General features: G+C 43.9%; 1 protein-coding gene across 1 annotated transcript; it reads right to left on the bottom strand.

Moving 5' to 3' along the window:
* Positions 1–10,385: 10,385 nt before the first annotated feature.
* On the bottom strand, positions 10,386–13,294 carry LOC110498257 (trichohyalin-like). The gene is made up of 3 exons (XM_021574885.2): positions 12,510–13,294; positions 11,127–11,688; positions 10,386–10,971 (listed from the first exon to the last, which is right to left on the bottom strand). The coding sequence occupies exons 1-3, from the start codon at positions 13,279–13,281 to the stop codon at positions 10,947–10,949; spliced, it is 1,359 nt and encodes a 452-aa protein (XP_021430560.2). The 5' UTR covers positions 13,282–13,294; the 3' UTR covers positions 10,386–10,946.
* Between the last annotated feature and the right edge of the window lie 5,615 nt (positions 13,295–18,909).

Here is an 18,909-nt window from a genome sequence, read left to right on the forward strand (position 1 = left end):
GTTGAAGGGGGAACGAGAACACATAGAAAGGGGACAACAAATCAGGAGGGAGAAGGAGGAAAGACGGCTGGAGATGGAAAGAAAACAGGAGAGGGCAAGACAACAAGAGGAGCAGGATAGAAAACAAGAGATTGAAATTGCTAGACAGAAAGAAATGTTGAGACTAAGAGAGGAGCAGAGGCAGAGAGAGGATGAGAGAGAGGAGCAGAGAAAGAGAGCCATTGAAGGCCATTTAGCTTTAATCAGAGAGAGAGGGAAGATTTTAGAGGTAAAGAAAAAAGAGGAGATGGCAGAAGAGGAAAGAAGGGAGATCCTTGAGTACAAGAGGGGTGACTTAGAGGAGGAGGAGAAGGAAGATGACAAGGAGGACATTCTCCCACCTGATAATAGTATCCGAAGGAGAGCTGTGGGCTGGGTGAACAAGAAGTGGGAGAAGAGGAACCTCAAAAAGATAGAGAGAACCTGTCAGAGAGAAGCTGAGGAGGGCTATAAGATCATCCACATAGGTAAGACCTGTTTTCCCTCTGCTTATGACATCATCCTCTGTAGTCTCCTCTACACACATACGTTCCACACCAGTCATCATGTTGCATCATTGTTTCAATATAAAACTACTGTCCAAAATGGTCAGGCTGATCTGGTATCAACTTAAATGTAATGTACACAGGGAATTTAGAATGGAAAACTCAACTGGATCTCAATGACCCTGGTCTAAAGTAGTGCATCATCGCCTTTTGAGGCCCTAAGAAACATTTTGTTCAGGTTTTTGACTACATTTCCTCCCAATCTACACTTTGCAACGGGGCGTAGAGAACATATTGCATTTTTTAAGCAAGTTTGCTGCAATTCTACACATTTTCCCATGGGTTGGAGAGAAGAATTAGCCATTTTGAAATCTATTTCCTTCAATTCTACACATTTTGCCATGACTTATGGCATGTTAAGATAATATCTGAATGAAATTGACTAACAAAATTAATGGGGGCTCACTGTAGTTCAAGGCCCCTGGGTAATTTGACCAAAAAAGGTTTTTTGGGGGGTCAGGGGGCCCCTAGTTGCCATGGGGCCCTAAGCAATCGCATATGCCCTGGCACTTTACAAAGAATAGGTGCCATTTGGGACTCGTGTTAAACTTTGGGTCAGGTCAATTCGGGATGGGAATTATTTAAATGTATTGACAAATTCCATGCCATGCTCAAATGAGAAGAGTAAAGAATCATTGAGATCCAACTGGGTTTTCTATTCTTCATTCCCTGTGTCCATTACATTTAAGTTGACACCAGATCCACTAAGTTGAATGAGAACTCTACTTCTTCTCCCCTTCCAGTCATCCCTGGACCCATAAGGATAACCATGACCCGGGCAGAGAGAGAGAGGGAGAAGAGGAAGGAGCTGCTGAAGGCTGAGGAGAGAAGGAAGAAGATGGAGGATTTCAATAAGCAGTGGAGAGAGTGGTCCCTGCTTAAAAAACAGACTCATGAAAAACTGAAGGAGGAGAGGGAGAGGATGAAGGAAAACTACCTGGAGCAGATGAATCTGGAGGCTGATGAGCAAATCCAGAAGTTCAGCACCCAGTACATCACCCGTTGTCCAACCACCCAACACAGCCACGACTACAACCAAGGTCAGGAATTGCCGCGGTGGGCGACAGGCCAACAAGTAAGCCACGAGCCTTTTGCATCTGGAGATGGCCAGCAGGAGGGGCCAAGGAGGCAACAGGCATGGGCAGAGAACCAGGAGGGGAGTTCAGAGAACCAGCAGGAGGGGCCAGAGAACCAACAGGAGGGGCCAGACAGGCAGCATCTAGAAGCTCCAGAAGAGGTTGAAACATCAGAGCCAACCTCCAAGAACAAGAAAAAGCCAAGCATCTGGAAGAAAATTAGGATGAGGTAAAGAATGTTTAAACATCTATTCATGTTTTACACTGTTAATATATACATGTCATCACTTTAAAAAGTGACATTATCCAAATGTGAGGGTTTAGTGTACATGCAACACACATGTAAATATATAGATACTTACCTGTCTCTGTGATGTCTTACAGCCTTCCTGATGTGCTGTCTGCCTAGAGCTGGAACTCGATGAAGCCACAGTTCCACTGAGGTTACGTTGGTTATTAAAAGTGTCGCCCAATAATTCCTCCTCCTCTTTAAGTCATCAAGCCACATTTCCTCCTCAAAACATTATAGTCTCCTCAAGCCAGCAAGTATCCTCTTTATCAGGCAACAAACCATCGAAGGTCAGTGACCCTCCTCTCCAGAACAGAGACTCTCATCTTTATCCTAGTTAAATTCATCTCTGATCACCACCTCTACTGTTCTAGAAAATATCCCCAAAATGGAAATGGTTTCAACAGAAGTCCTCCCCTCAGACCAGTGGCTCCACAGACCAGAGTTTCTCATCTTTATTCAAGTTGAATGCAACTCTGATCATTTCCACCACCTCTCCTGTTAAGGGGAGGTGCTGAAAAGGAGGTCTGGGAGGAGGTCTGCAGGTAGCCTGGACCGGACCGGTAGCAGCTAAGTTGCTGGCTCCATCCCCGGGCAGAGCTGCTCAAGTCAGGCCACTGATGTTTGATGATGTCATTTTGTTATCAAATTTATTAAAAAACAATATTGTTGTTACGGTGTGGATTGTTTTGTTATTTATTAGAATTGAAACATCCAGTAGTCATGGTAGATGTTAGACTTTCAATGAGACACCTAACATTCCATCAGTTTGATACAATGTGTGACATGTTATATTAGAGAGGAGTCCTCTATACACATCTATTTTAGACCATAGGAGAAATATCAGATTGAAATAGCTTCTCTAAGAATCTGAGGAGAGAGCAACAGTAGACGCATCGTTAGCTCTGCCACCTCCAGTTCAGTACTCGGGTCATTCCACCAATTGAGTACCTTTTGGGGAAAACTCCCCCCCAAAATATTTTAGATGAATGCCAGCAAAGCCACTACACAACACAACACTAAACAATACATTAATTGCACTATAACTTTAACAAACAATGCCCACAGACTGTTAGGGTCGACATAAAGCTGTCCCAACAGCAGAGCTTTCTTTACAGCACCATGGAGTCACGGCTTCAATAAGTAGTGAGTGCAGGAGTCAGGCGCAGAGAGCAGGGTAGTTCAAAAGATGTGGATCTTTAATATTCCCACAAAACCATAACATTTTTACATTTTTTAAAAATGTATATTTATTTCACCTTTATTTAACCAATAGGCTAGTTGAGAACAAGTTCTCATTTACAACTGCGACCTGGCCAAGATAAAGCAAAGCAGTGTGAACAGACAACACAGAGTTACACATGGAGTAAACAATTAACAAGTCAATAACACAGTAGAAAAAAGAGAGAGTCTATATACATTGTGTGCAAAAGGCATGAGGAGGTAGGCGAATAATTACAATTTTGCAGATTAACACTGGAGTGATAAATGATCAGATGGTCACGTGCAAGTAGAGATATTGGTGTGCAAAAGAGCAGAAAACTAAATAAATATAAACAGTATGGGGATGAGGTAGGTAAATTGGGTGGGCTATTTACCGATAGACTATGTACAGCTGCAGCGATCGGTTAGCTGCTCAGATAGCAGATGTTTGAAGTTGGCGAGGGAGATAAAAGTCTCCAACTTCAGCGATTTTTCCAATTCGTTCCAGTCACAGGCAGCAGAGAACTGGAACGAAAGGCGGCCAAATGAGGTGTTGGCTTTAGGGATGATCAGTGAGATACACCTGCTGGAGCACAAAAACATAGCTGATATGGCTGACTTGCTTCAACAAATGTGGTTTCCACTGACAATTGAGATGTACAAACTATGGCATAAGGGGACAACGAGTGGACCACAGGCAAACAGCAATTTTGATTAAGACAATGAGAGAGCTAGGATGGACGTCGTCAATATAACCATTTGTTCAGCACTTTTGAAATGTACAGCGACAGAATTTTGAACATGGGCCATTCTTACAGTATTCTCCCTGTACATCAAGTCAGAACTGCATTAAAGCAGACAATGAAAGCTCTTACAATATTTGATGATTACATTTATCTAAAACAGGCTATAGTCTACATGTGCACAATCAAGTCAGTGCAGTAGGCTAAGTTATGAGAGGGGAAAGTGACAACATTATTAGGGTGAGGCACATGGGCTCCTCACAGCTTACTACACAACATACACTTAGTATTACTTTCTTCGCTACAGTATACATATCTCCCTAGCGTATTACATCATTTATAGAGCAGTATACAGGACATTAAACCTTGTCATCAAAGTCTGTCATTCTCTGGATTTATGGTGCTTCAAGACAACTGGGAACTCTGAAAAAACAAGGTTGAATCATGAAGTCAGGGATCTTCAGGTCAGAGCACAAGAAAGAGGCCCAAGTTCCCGACTTGGAGTTCTGAGTTGGATGGCCGTTCAAAACCTGTTTTTCCAGTCAGAGTTCCCAGTTGTCTTGAACTCACTGAAGTCTAAGATGTCCCAGTTCCGAGTTTCCAGTTGTCTTGAACTCACTGAAGTCTAAGATGTCCCAGTTCAGAGTTCCCAGTTGTCTTGAACTCACTGAAGTCTAAGATGTCCCAGTTCAGAGTTCCCAGTTGTCTTGAACTCACTGAAGTCTAAGATGTCCCAGTTCTGAGTTCCCAGTTGTCTTGAACTCACTGAAGTCTAAGATGTCCCAGTTCCGAGTTTCCAGGGGTTTTGAATGCGGCAGAAGTCATACTGAATAGCAGGCTAGTGATTGCTTTGTTAAGCTTGCAGTTAGCCACTGATTCCTTCCAAACCACCCATTGTTGAATTTGCGATTTCCAACTTGTGTAATGTTTATGTCCAATGGTTGATGAGCTCCGATACATTTTATCTATAATTTCTCATCATAATTTCTCTTCATATGACAAGGATTGGAAAGGATTTGCCAGTAGATTGTTGACCGGATTCATGATGATGACTGCTGGTTAGTAGCTAAGATTTTGAAAATGTGATGTTGACATGATCAGTCCAATCAAAGCTACGGTATATATAAACTGATTTGATGTCATTTTATCTGTGGCCAATGACCTTGAGTATTCTTGGATGGGCACTTCTAATGTAACTCTATGGCAGCACCCAAGGCGCTTGAATTTTGGAGCTCTCCTCATAGATTTTGCAGTGACGTAGTGTCCCCTTGAATGACAGAACACTGAGCCAATCACGGCGCAACTAGAGAACATTACCAACCCCTACACTCCGTATTTCAAATCCCACCGTACCTTCTCCACTATGCAATCTGGTTTCCGAGCTGGTCATGGGTGCACCTCAGCCACGCTCAAGGTCCTAAACGATATCATCACCGCCATTGATAAAAGACAGTACTGTGCAGCCGTCTTCATCGACCTGCCCAAGGCTTTCGACTCTGTCAATCACTCACATCACAATCACATTCTTATCGGCAGACTCAATAGCCCTGGTTTCTCAAATGACTGGATCACCTGGTTCACCAACTATTTCTCAGATAGAGTTCAGTGTGTCAAATTAGAGGACCGGTTGTCCGGACCTCTGGCAGTCTCTATGGGGGTCCCACAGGGTTCAATTCTCGGGCCGACTCTTTTCTCTGGATATACGGTATCAATGATGTCGCTCTTGCTGCTGGTGATTCTCTGATCAACCTCTACGCAGACGACACCATTCTGTATACATCTGGCCCTTCTTTAGACTCTGTGTTAACAAACCTACAAACGAGCTTCAATGCCATACAACACTCTTTCCGTGGCCTCCAACTGTGAAATAAAACTCTAAAAAAAAAAAACGCCTACTATTGTCTGTAAATGAGAAATGTCAATACCTTCTCAACTACATGACATAGAGATCTCAAACCAATTGGACATTGTAAAGAGACTTTGTCTCCCGAAAACAATTAGTTGAACTTTGTTTGACTTTATCTATAAAATAAAAAATAAATCACTTTACATAAATGTACTTCCAAAAAATGTCAATATCTTCCACCCCATATGACTTTCATGAATACAACCAGCTGTTATTGGTTAACTGTAAGGGGTGCGTAACTGGTGGCAGGGAAGTCAGGCGCAGGAGAGCAGAACTGGGTAATAACCGGAGCATACCACTGCTGGCTTGCTTCTGAAGCTAAACAGGGTTGGTTCTGGTCAGTTCCTGGATGGGAGACCAGATGCTGCTGGAAGTGGTGTTGGAGGGCCAGTAGGAGGCACTCTTTCCTCTGGTCTAAAAAATATCCCAATGCCCCAGGGCAGTGATTGTGTAGGGTACCTGTGTAGGGTACCGTCTTTCGGGTGCGACATTAAGCGGGTGTCCTGACTCTCTGAGGTCATTAAAGATCCCATGGCACTTATCGTAAGAGTAGGGGTGATAACCCCGGTGTCCTGGCTAAATTCCCAATCTGGCCCTCAAACCATCAAGGTCACCTAATAATCCCCAGTTTACAATTGGCTCATTAATCCCCCTCCTCTCCCCTGGAACTATTCCCCAGGCCCTTGTTGCAAATGAGAACGTGTACTCAGTCAACTTACCTGGTAAAATAACGGATAAATAAAATAAAATACAAATAAATAAAATAACAAAACAAACGGCTTCCAGGACAACAAAATGTGGATACAAAATAACCCGTCGTGCACCAGTCAAACGTGCACTTACAACAAACAGTTCCACACAAAGACATGGGGGGAACAGAGGGTTAAATACAGTGCCTTGCGAAAGTATTTGGCCCCCTTGAACTTTGCGACCTTTTGCCACATTTCAGGCTTCAAACATAAAGATATAAAACTGTATTTTTTGTGAAGAATCAACAACAAGTGGGACACAATCATGAAGTGGAACGACATTTATTGGATATTTCAAACTTTTTTAACAAATCAAAAACTGAAAAATTGGGCGTGCAAAATTATTCAGCCCCTTTACTTTCAGTGCAGCAAACTCTCTCCAGAAGTTCAGTGAGGATCTCTGAATGATCCAATGTTGATCTAAATGACTAATGATGATAAATACAATCCACCTGTGTGTAATCAAGTCTCCGTATGAATGCACCTGCACTGTAATAGTCTCAGAGGTCAGTTAAAAGCGCAGAGAGCATCATGAAGAACAAGGAACACACCAGGCAGGTCCGAGATACTGTTGTGAAGAAGTTTAAAGCCGGATTTGGATACAAAACGATTTCCCAAGCTTTAAACATCCCAAGGAGCACTGTGCAAGCGATAATATTGAAATGGAAGGAGTATCAGACCACTGCAAATCTACCAAGACCTGGCCGTCCCTCTAAACTTTCAGCTCATACAAGGAGAAGACTGATCAGAGATGCAGCCAAGAGGCCCATGATCACTCTGGATGAACTGCAGAGATCTACAGCTGAGGTGGGAGACTCTGTCCATAGGACAACAATCAGTCGTATATTGAACAAATCTGGCCTTTATGGAAGAGTGGCAAGAAGAAAGCTATTTCTTAAAGATATCCATAAAAAGTGTTGTTTAAAGTTTGCCACAAGCCACCTGGGAGACACACCAAACATGTGGAAAAAGGTGCTTTGGTCAGATGAAACCAAAATTGAACTTTTTGGCAACAATGCAAAACGTTATGTTTGGAGTAAAAGCAACACAGCTGAACACACCATCCCCACTGTCAAACATGGTGATGGCAGCATCATGGTTTGGGCCTGCTTTTCTTCAGCAGGGACAGGGAAGATGGTTAAAATTGATGGGAAGATGGATGGAGCCAAATACAGGACCATTCTGGAAGAATGGGACGGAGATTTGTCTTCCAACAAGACAATGATCCAAAACATAAAGCAAAATCTACAATGGAATGGATCAAAAATAAACATATCCAGGTGTTAGAATGGCCAAGTCAAAGTCCAGACCTGAATCCAATCGAGAATCTGTGGAAAGAACTGAAAACTGCTGTTCACAAATGCTCTCCATCCAACCTCACTGAGCTTGAGCTGTTTTGCAAGGAGGAATGGGGAAAAATGTCAGTCTCTCGATGTGCAAAACTGATAGAGACATACCCCAAGCGACTTACAGCTGTAATCGCAGCAAAAGGTGGCGCTACAAAGTATTAACTTAAGGGGGCTGAATAATTTTGAACGCCCAATTTTTCAGTTTTTGATTTGTTAAAAAGTTTGAAATATCCAATAAATGTCATTCCACTTCATGATTGTGTCCCACTTGTTGTTGATTCTTCACAAAAAAATACAGTTTTATATCTTTATGTTTGAAGCCTGAAATGTGGCAAAAGGTCGCAAAGTTCAAGGGGGCCGAATACTTTCGCAAGGCACTGTATACAACAAGTAATGAGGGAAATGATAACCAGGTATGTGGGAAAACAAGACAAAACAAATGGAAAATGAAAAGTGGATCGATGATGGCTAGAAGACCGGCGACGCACACTGCAGTACGACCCCCGAACAAGGAGAAGGACCGACTTCGGCGGAAGTCGTGACAGTACCTCACCCCCCCCTCCACCGACACCCGGAGGGCGAGGTGCAGGGCGATCCGGACGGAGACGGTGGAACTCTCGCAGCATTGAAGGATCCAACACGTCCTCCACCGAAACCCAGCATCTCTCCTCCGGACCGTACACCCTCCCACTCCATGAGGTACTGAAGGCCCCTCGCCCGACGCCTTGAATCCAGTATGGATGGAGCGAAAGGAATACACTGGGGCCCCCTCAATGTCCAGAGGGGGCAGAGGAACCTCCCGCACCTCAGACTCCTGGAGCGGGCCAGCCACCACTGGCCTGAGGAGAGACACATTGAACGAGGGGTTAAAAAGGTAATCTGGGGGAAGCTATAACCTGTAACTAACCTTGTTCAGTCTCCTCAGGATTTTAAGTGGCCCCAGCTTCCGGCAGGCGGAGGGGCAGGTTTTGGGTAGAGAGCCAGACCCCGGTCCCCCGGTGCGAAAACCGGGCCCTCACCGTGGTGATGGTCTGCGCTGGCTTTCCTGCGCAGCACGGCCCGCTGGAGGTGAACATGAGCTGCTTCCCATGTCTCCTCCACGCGCCTGAACCAGTCGTCCACCGCAAGAGCCTCGATCTGACTCTGATGCCAAGGTGCCAAAACCGTCTGGAATCCCAGTACTCACTGGAATGGGGAGAGGTTAGTGGAGGAGTGGCGGAGCGAGTTCTGGGCCATCTTTGCCCAGGGCACGAACGCAGCCCACTCCTCCGGCCGGTCCTGGCAATAAGACCTCAGAAACCTACCCACATCCTGGTTAACTCTCTCCACCTGCCCATTACTCTCGGGGTGAAAACCTGAGGTAAGTCTGATCGACACCCCCAGACGTTCCATGAACGCCCTCCAGACCCTCGAAGTGAACTGAGGACCCCGATCAGACACTATATCCTCAGGCACCCCGTAGTGCCGGAAGACGTGTGACCTCTTCGGCCACAGATGGTGCACGAGATGGAACCTCCTCCGGTCTCCCTAAACGCAGCACCTCCCAGCACCATGGGCATCGGAGCGGTGGTGCTGGGGGATGGAACTGACAGACCCCGATCTGGATGTCCGCGGGTAGCCAGCAGGTTATCCAGCCGAATGGACAGGTCCACCAGCTGATTGAAGGTGAGGGTGAAGGCCAGCTCCCGACAGACATCCTCGCGCAAACTGCAGCGATAGTGGTCGATCAGGGCCCTGTCGTTCCATCCCGCTCCAGGGGCCCGTGGAGGCCCCTGTTGTGCTGGTGGAGGTGCTGGAGGGTTTGGACGACGCGGTCCATGGCAGCGCCAAGATGGTGGAGCATCGCTGCGTGCTCCCGGACGCGGTCCTCGACCCCTATACCAAGGGCACCTGCTACTGCTGACTCCATATAGTTGTTGTGGAATTCTGTAAGGGGTGCGTAACTGGCGGCAGGGAAGTCAGGCGCAGGAGAGCAGAACTGGGTAATAACCGGAGCAGTTTATTTAACAAAACAAACGGCATCCAGAACAACAAAATGTGGGTACAAAATAACCCGTTGTGCACCAGTCAAACGTGCACTTACAACAAACAATTCCACACAAGCACTTGCTATAGTATGTATTTGTTACTCTTGAGAAGGGAAACATGTTTTATATTAAGTTGAACATGTGCTCTTTATGACAGAATGGTAGAATTAGGAGAAATAAAAGTTACACTCCCCAAAAGGTGGAATGACCCGAGTACTGAACTGGAGGTGGGAGAGCTAACGATGCGTCTACTGTTGCTCTCTCCTCAGATTCTTAGAGAAGCTATTTCAATCTGATATTTCTCCTATGGTCTAAAATAGATGTGTATAGAGGACTCCTCACTAGTATAACATGTCACACATTGTATCAAACTGATGGAATGTTAGGTGTCTCATTGAAAGTCTAACATCTACCATGACTACTGGATGTTTCAATTCTAATAAATAACAAAACAATCCACACCGTAACAACAATATTGTTTTTTAATAAATTTGATAACAAAAATGACATCATCAAACATCAGTGGCCTGACTTGAGCAGCTCTGCCCGGGGATGGAGCCAGCAACTTAGCTGCTACCGGTCCGGTCCAGGCTACCTGCAGACCTCCTCCCAGACCTCCTTTTCAGCACCTCCCCTTAACAGGAGAGGTGGTGGAAATGATCAGAGTTGCATTCAACTTGAATAAAGATGAGAAACTCTGGTCTGTGGAGCCACTGGTCTGAGGGGAGGACTTCTGTTGAAACCATTTCCATTTTGGGGATATTTTCTAGGACTGTAGAGGTGGTGATCAGAGATTAATTTAACTAGGATAAAGATGAGAGTCTCTGCTCTGGGGAGGAGGGTCACTGACCTTCGATGGTTTGTTGCCTGATAAAGAGGATACTTGCTGGCTTGAGGAGACTATAATGTTTTGAGGAGGAAATGTGGCTTGATGACGTAAAGAGGAGGAGGAATTATTGGGCGACACTTTTAATTACCAACGTAACCTCAGTGGAACTGTGGCTTCATCGAGTTCCAGCTCTAGGCAGACAGCACATCAGGAAGGCTGTAAGACATCACAGAGACAGGTAAGTATCTATATATTTACATGTGTGTTGCATGTACACTAAACCCTCACATTTGGATAATGTCACTTTTTAAAGTGATAACATGTATATATTAACAGTGTAAAACATGAATAGATGTTTAAACATTCTTTACCCCATCCTAATTTTCTTCCAGATGCTTGGCTTTTTCTTGTTCTTGGAAGTTGGCTCTGATGTTTCAACCTCTTCTGGAGCTTCTAGATGCTGGCTGTCTGGCCCCCCCTGTTGGTTCTCTGGCCCCTCCTGCTGGTTCTCTGAACTCCCCTCCTGGTTCTCTGCCCATGCCTGTTGCCTCCTTGGCCCCTCCTGCTGGCCATCTCCAGATGCAACAGGCTCGTGGCTTACTTGTTGGCCTGTCGCCCACCGCGGCAATTCCTGACCTTGGTTGTAGTCGTGGCTGTGTTGGGTGGTTGGACAACGGGTGATGTACTGGGTGCTGAACTTCTGGATTTGCTCATCAGCCTCCAGATTCATCTGCTCCAGGTACTTTTCCTTCATCTTCTCCCTCTCCTCCTTCAGTTTTTCATGAGTCTGTTTTTTAAGCAGGGACCGCTCTCTCCACTGCTTATTGAAATCCTCCATCTTCTTCCTTCTCTCCTCAGCCTTCAGCAGCTCCTTCCTCTTCTCCCTCTCTCTCTCTGCCCGGGTCATGGTTATCCTTATGGGTCCAGGGATGACTGGAAGGGGAGAAGAAGTAGAGTTCTCATTCAACTTAGTGGATCTGGTATCAACTTAAATGTAATGGACACAGGGAATGAAGAATAGAAAACCCAGTTGGATCTCAATGATTCTTTACTCTTCTCATTTGAGCATGGCATGGAATTTGTCAATACATTTAAATAATTCCCATCCCGAATTGACCTGACCCAAAGTTTAACACGAGTCCCAAATGGCACCTATTCTTTGTAAAGTGCCAGGGCATATGCGATTGCTTAGGGCCCCATGGCAACTAGGGGCCCCCTGACCCCCCCAAAAACCTTTTTTGGTCAAATTATCCAGGGGCCTTGAACTACAGTGAGCCCCCATTAATTTTGTTAGTCAATTTCATTCAGATATTATCTTAACATGCCATAAGTCATGGCAAAATGTGTAGAATTGAAGGAAATAGATTTCAAAATGGCTAATTCTTCTCTCCACCCCATGGGAAAATGTGTAGAATTGCAGCAAACTTGCTTAAAAAATGCAATATGTTCTCTACGCCCCGTTGCAAAGTGTAGATTGGGAGGAAATGTTGTCAAAAACCTGAACAAAATGTTTCTTAGGGCCTCAAAAGGCGATGATGCACTACTTTAGACCAGGGTCATTGAGATCCAGTTGAGTTTTCCATTCTAAATTCCCTGTGTACATTACATTTAAGTTGATACCAGATCAGCTTGACCATTTTGGACAGTAGTTTTATATTGAAACAATGATGCAACATGATGACTGGTGTGGAACGTATGTGTGTAGAGGAGACTACAGAGGATGATGTCATAAGTAGAGGGAAAACAGGTCTTACCTATGTGGACGATCTTATGGCCCTCCTCAGCTTCTCTCTGACAGGTTCTCTCTATCTTTTTGAGGTTCCTCTTCTCCCACTTCTTGTTCACCCAGCCCACAGCTCTCCTTCGGATACTATTATCAGGTGGGAGAATGTCCTCCTTGTCATCTTCCTTCTCCTCCTCCTCTAACTCACCCCTCTTGTACTCAAGGATCTTCCTTCTTTCATCTTCCACCATCTCCTCTCTTTTTTTTGCCTGTATTATATTTTCTCTCTCTCTGATTAAAGCTAAATGGCCTTCAATGGCTCTCTTTCTCTGCTCCTCTCTCTCATCCTCTCTCTGCCTCTCCTCCTCTCTTAGTCTCAACATTTCTTTCTGTCTAGCAATTTCAATCTCTTGTTTTCTATCCTGCTCCTCTTGTTGTCTTGCCCTCTCCTGTTTTCTTTCCATCTCCAGCCGTCTTTCCTCCTTCTCCCTCCTGATTTGTTGTCCTCTTTCTATGTGTTCTCGTTCCCCCTTCAACACTTCTAACCTCCTCTCTTTACGCCTATTGAAGACTTCCCGTGCTTTTGCTTTAACATTAACTACTACATGTTTCTTCATGCTTACTTCCTTTCCTCTCTCTTCTCTTTCCCTGTACTCTTCCTCTGCTTCCTTAATCACTTCCTGCTTTTCTTCCATCTCTCTCTCCTGTTCTATCTCCAGTTCATTCTGTCCCTCAACTTCCCCCAAAATATTTTTCTGCCCCTCCTTTCTTCTTCCTGCTTCCTCCCTTTCTCTCATAATCATCTTTTCTCTCTCAATCTCTTTCTGTTGCTGATCTCTTAATTCCATCTCTCTCTGATTCTCATTGTCTTTCTCCCTTTCTTTCTCCTTCTCCTTTTGTTTCTGTCTCTCCTCTTGTTGTTGTTGTCTCTCTTTCTCACCCATCTCTCTCTGTCTCTCTTCTTCTCTTTCTTCCTCTTCCATCTCTATTTGCTTCTGTTTACTTCTTTCTTCTTCAATCTCTCTTTCAATCTGTCTCTGTCTCTCTTTCTCCCTCTCTCTTTCTTCCTCTTCCATCTCTATTTGCTTCTGTTTACATCTTTCTTCTTCAATCTCTCTTTCAATCTCTCTCTGTCTCTCTTCTTCTCTTTTCATTATTTTCTGTCTCTTCTCCATTCTCTTCCTTTTGATCTCGCTCTGTCTCTCTTTCTCCCTTTCTCTTTCTTCCTCTTCCATCTCTATTTGCTTCTGTTTACATCTTTCTTCTTCAATCTCTCTCTGTCTCTCTTCTTCTCTTTCCATAATTTTCTGTCTCTTCTCCATTCTCTTCCTTTTGATCTCGCTCTGTCTCTCTTTCTCCCTTTCTCGTTCTATCTCTTCCATCTCTATTTGCTTCTGTTTACATATTTCTTCTTCAATCTCTCTCTGTCTCTCTTCTTCTCTTTCTTCCTCTTCCATCTCTATTTGCTTCTGTTTACATCTTGATTCTTCAATCTCTCTTTCAATCTCTCTCTGTCTCTCTTCTTCTCTTTTCATAATTTTCTGTCTCTTCTCCATTCTCTTCCTTTTGATCTCCCTCTGTCTCTCTTTCTCCCTTTCTCGTTCTTCCTCTTCCATCTCTATTTACTTCTGTTGACATCTTTCTTCTTCAATCTCTCTTTCAATCTCTCTCTGTCTCTCTTTCTCCCTTTCTCATTCTTCCTCTTCCATCTCTATGTTCTTCTGTTTGCGTCTCTCTTCTTCTTCTCTCTCCATCTCCTTCGTCTTCTCATCTTCTTCTTGTCTCTGTTTTAGTATTTTCTCCATTCTCTTTCTTTCTACCTCTTTCTGTTTGTTGTGCTCACCCTCCATCTTCTCCTCCATGTCCATTTGGTTCTGTTTCCATTTATATTTGTCTGTTTCCATATTTTCTAATTCTATCCGCTGTTCCTTGATTTTCTTGCAGACTTCCTCCAATTCAGACGTATTTTTGTCATTGATGAGGTCTGTCTCCATCTCCATCTCTCTCTCCACTCTATTTTTCATCTCCTCTTCACTTCGTCTCCAATCATTTTCTCTCTCTCTGTCTCTATCAAATGTTCTCTCTGGTTCAGTCTCGTCTTTCAATCTAATCTCTTCTTTCATTCTCACAACCTCTCTGTCTAACACTAGCACATTTTGGTTAACCTGTTTCACTCTCTCATTCTGTCTTCTAAACGCTTCTTTCACTCTTTCAAATTTGATTTTGTATTGAATCTCTTTTGTTGTCATATCTTCTTTCAGTCTGTCAACCTCTCTCTCTAACTCTTTTACCTTTTCGTTAACCAGTTTGACTTTCTCATTCTCTCCAATACGCACGTCTCTTTCTCTTTCAAATGTGATTTCCTTCTCAATCTCTTTCAATCTCTCAATCTCTCGTTCTAACACTTTTATCGTTTCTTCTGCCTGTTCCACTTTCTTCTTCATTTCTTGTCTTTCCAATTCTGCTTTTCTCTCACTTTCCATCTCCCTTTCTCTCTCTCCTTCCCTCTCTCTTTCCCTCTCTCTTCCTGTCTCAATAGGTTTGTTGTTCCAGGCCAGTCTTGGTCGCTGATCCTCCATGACTTTCTGCCATAGCCTCAATCTCTCTATCTCTTGCTTCATTTTAAAAGGTAAAATTAGTGATAATCTATGACCAGCTAGGTAATTGAATCAAACACTGGACAACATCAATAGCAGGGTCATTTTGATCAATTCATCTGGACAATTCAATGTCAATTAATGTATTATCATTGTTTGAAAAAATTACGAGACATTTTATGGAATCAATTATGTCCAAAATGTGTTCAAATACAAACACACAACCTTCTTGCCCATTCAGTTAGGGGTTTGAGAAATTCCGATTACAATTTGTGTGATGTTACAACAATGTTGCCTCTGATGTTTATGCTTGTAGAAATTACTCCTACAAATGATGCTTCACTAATGCAGCTATTTACAACCTTCACAGATACAGTCAACAACAACAACAGTAATGACGTTAATAAGGGAGTGGATATTCAACCGGCAGAAGAAAGGCATAGGGGTTGAGATAAATGAAGGTTAGGTTCAGGACCTAGGGTTGGGTTAAGGTAAAGGTTAGGTATAGTTTCAGTGAGGTTAAGGTAAGGGTTAAGGAAAGGAATAAAAGTTAACATTGGGTTAGCGTACCGCTGTCTGCCACTATTCATTTTCAGCTGGGTAAATATACACTGCCTTTTAATAATAACAATGACATGTCTTACGTGGGCCAGTTGTAGGTCCACCATCAGTAGATCCAGCAGTTTTTTGAGTCTGTGGATCTCCTGCATTTTTCTCAGGTGCTCCATTGCTTCTGTGGCTATCTCTGCTTCCCTCTGTCTCTCTGCTGCTCTCTGTCTCTCTGCTTCTATCTGTCTCTCTGCTTCTCTCTGTCTCTCTGCTTCTCTCTGTCTCTCTGCTTCTCTCTGTCTCTCTGCTTCTCTCTGTCTCTCTGCATCTCTCTGGCTCTCTGCTTCTCTCTGTCTCTCTGCTTCTCTCTCTCTCTCTGCATCTCTCTGGCACTCTGCCTCCCTCTGGCACTCTGCCTCCCTCTGGCACTCTGCCTCCCTCTGTCTCTCTGCTTCTCTCTGTCTCTCTGCTTCTCTCTGTCTCTCTGCATCTCTCTGTCTCTCTGCTTCTCTCTGTCTCTCTGCATCTCTCTGTCTCTCTGCATCTCTCTGGCTCTCTGCTTCTCTCTGTCTCTCTGCTTCTCTCTCTCTCTCTGCATCTCTCTGGCACTCTGCCTCCCTCTGGCACTCTGCCTCCCTCTGGCACTCTGCCTCTCTCTGGCACTCTGCCTCTCTCTGGCTCTCTGCCTCCCTCTGGCTCTCTGCCTCCCTCAGTCTCAGGATCTCAGCCTTCCACTCTGTCATTATAACCCTTTCTACTCTTCTTCTCCTCCTTTCATCTTTTAAAAGGGCTCGGAGACTGTCTGACTCAGACTGTAATTGTTCAATGATCTTGTCCTTCTCCGTTCCACCATTCCTCTTCTTCTTTTCCTCCTCCCAGAGGCACACTTGAAGTCTGTCCATCTCCTTCTTCTGGTTTCGGATCGTTCGATCCTTCCCCCTCAACTCAAGCATGTGGGCTTCCTTCTCTGTACAGGTCTTCTTCTCTTCTCTCGGGAAGTGAACCTCCATCTCTGCCTGCTTGTAGCTGGGAGCAAAGGAATGTCAACACATTATTTAGGAAGTGAACTCAGACAATTTACTACAATATTAAACTAATAATTACACTTCTGCTCAATTTAACTGTCTTTAATAACACAAATCACACAACTGTGACTTACAGTACGTGAATGTGATGAGTTGACTGTCCATGATGGCCAGAGGTGGGTAATGTGTCACTCTGGTCCAGGGCGTTACGTACAGCTTGCAGACACTGAGCCTTCCTTCAGCAAGCCGCACATAATGCCCTGGACCAGAGCTAGGTTATGTGATGAATGACTTACAGACTGTTCCACATGATAGGAGGGGGTAAGAAGACAGTCCCAGTAGGAGACGGAGATCGTCCAGAAGAGGAAGAGGTGTCCATCTCCTCAGAGACTGCAGGAAAGGTCTACAAGTTTTATTTCTGGAAAATAAAGAGATGCCTTCGTTCAGCAACAATGTGTGTTTCTATGTTTCTGTCACTAGATGGTGCCATTGTACACAACATTTACTCACCAGGTCAGTGAATTCAGAAACAGTCTTCAGAGTTGAGTCCTCAAGCTCTAGCCTACAACCCATCATGCATCAGCACAACTAATATAATAATACCTCATCACAACTTCATAATCACAGTACACCTGGATTGTGTTCACAACGTGTTTCAGGGTAGGAGTGCTGATCTAGGATCAGGTTGCCTCCTGTCCATCAAAACGTATTCAGTTTGATTTAAAAGATCAAACTGATTATTGATCAGCACTCCTTCTATGAGACTTTGTGAAAGAACCTTTCTGGCATATGCTGGCTAGACAGTACACAGACAATTCAGATAGTCCGACAGACAGACAGAAGAGTAGATACAGATGGAGTGATTGATAGCAACAGAAATAAGGAAGCGGATGGTTAATGTATTGTAAACTTTTGTAAATATTTGACTCACCTCAAATCACACGTGTCAAACCTCAGTTTTAGTGTTGAACTGAATAATAACTTCGACATTAACTTTCTCTGGTCTGGAGCTGTATTGTTGCGTCATTTGGAACGCTTGAGCGTCATAATCCGTTCACCGCGCCTGCTTGATTGACAGCTAGGGGTTCTCCTGCGCATCAGTGTCCAAAAGTCGATAATGTTTAGCTACTCATAATTGATAAAGACATTTATAACTATTTTCACTTGACTTTTATTTCGTGTATTTTTGCCTAAGGTTATTTGGTAGTCTATGTTGTGTGATTTGTCTTTGTATGGGCCTAAAGTTCAATTAAATAAATCCTCGTGGACCAGATTGACCCACTCTCCCCACTATTTATTATTTCTGCAGTGAGGATTCACCCCCTTTAGATAATGATGGTGTAATTTATCTGCAGAAAAACGTTGTTCTGAGCTCAACAAGCAGTAGTAGCAGTTTGCAAATCATAGAGCCAGATGAATGGCTCTTTCACCGATGCAATTCGGTTCCCGAGGTTCAACAAAAAGATCCGTTCAGAAAGAGCCGTTCGTTCGTGAACGACACATCATTACACTGTAGTTCTCCACCATCTCGTATCGTGAGCTGGTGGAGCGTTCGTCCAACTTCTCATCCAAGTAAATGGCAGCGGCGCATCATCCATCCGATGAACTCCCAAGGGACTGGGAGGATAGTTCACGATGCAACAAGCGTTTGGGGAGTACAATCATTGAAACGCAATGACTGTTTTTAAATTCTTGAGGGACTCTTGCTCCAGGGGAAATCTCAGCAGCGATGTCTCTGCTGTGCGTCAGAGGTGGGATCTTTTCCTTCTTCACTCTGCTTATTATACTGTACATATCGGTCACATTAATGACATTGCACTCAGGAAAGTTGTCTGTGGGCTATTGGGGAGATGCGCATAGCCCGTTGAGTTGTCCCGTTCCAGTCCAAACATGACCTGGGATGTGAGAAGGGAGCTATTCTATAACACATGTAGATGACATGTTGTCTTTATGTAGCGGGTCTTATATGCACCACAGGAGAAGCAGGAAATGAAGAGAAGAACGGCTGTCTTCTATACTTTTTAAAAAATGTTATCCATTATTTTACCAGGTAAGTTTACTGAGATGAGATAATATCTTCCACCCCATATGACTTTCATGAGTAAAACTAACTCTTATTGGTTCAGGGACCTCATGCCTCCAATCAATAGCAATAACTTTTGTATTTTTTGACTTTGGGGTGATATTCTACCAATTTAAATTGACTTTATATTAAAAATACTTTCTTAAAACGTCAATAGCTTCCACCCCATATTACTTT

The sequence above is a fragment of the Oncorhynchus mykiss genome, chromosome 19, assembly GCF_013265735.2.
Source record: "Oncorhynchus mykiss isolate Arlee chromosome 19, USDA_OmykA_1.1, whole genome shotgun sequence".
Classification (NCBI taxonomy): domain Eukaryota; kingdom Metazoa; phylum Chordata; class Actinopteri; order Salmoniformes; family Salmonidae; genus Oncorhynchus; species Oncorhynchus mykiss.

Excerpts from the sequence above, each read along its gene's own strand:
- LOC110498257 (XM_021574885.2), bottom strand. The coding sequence starts at position 13,281 with ATGATTATGAGAGAAAGGGAGGAAGCAGGAAGAAGAAAGGAGGGGCAG. Across the intron at positions 11,689-12,509 it reads CCATAAGATCGTCCACATAG|TCATCCCTGGACCCATAAGG; the intron begins GTAAGACCTGTT and ends CTCCCCTTCCAG. Across the intron at positions 10,972-11,126 it reads TGGAAGAAAATTAGGATGGG|CCTTCCTGATGTGCTGTCTG; the intron begins GTAAAGAATGTT and ends GATGTCTTACAG.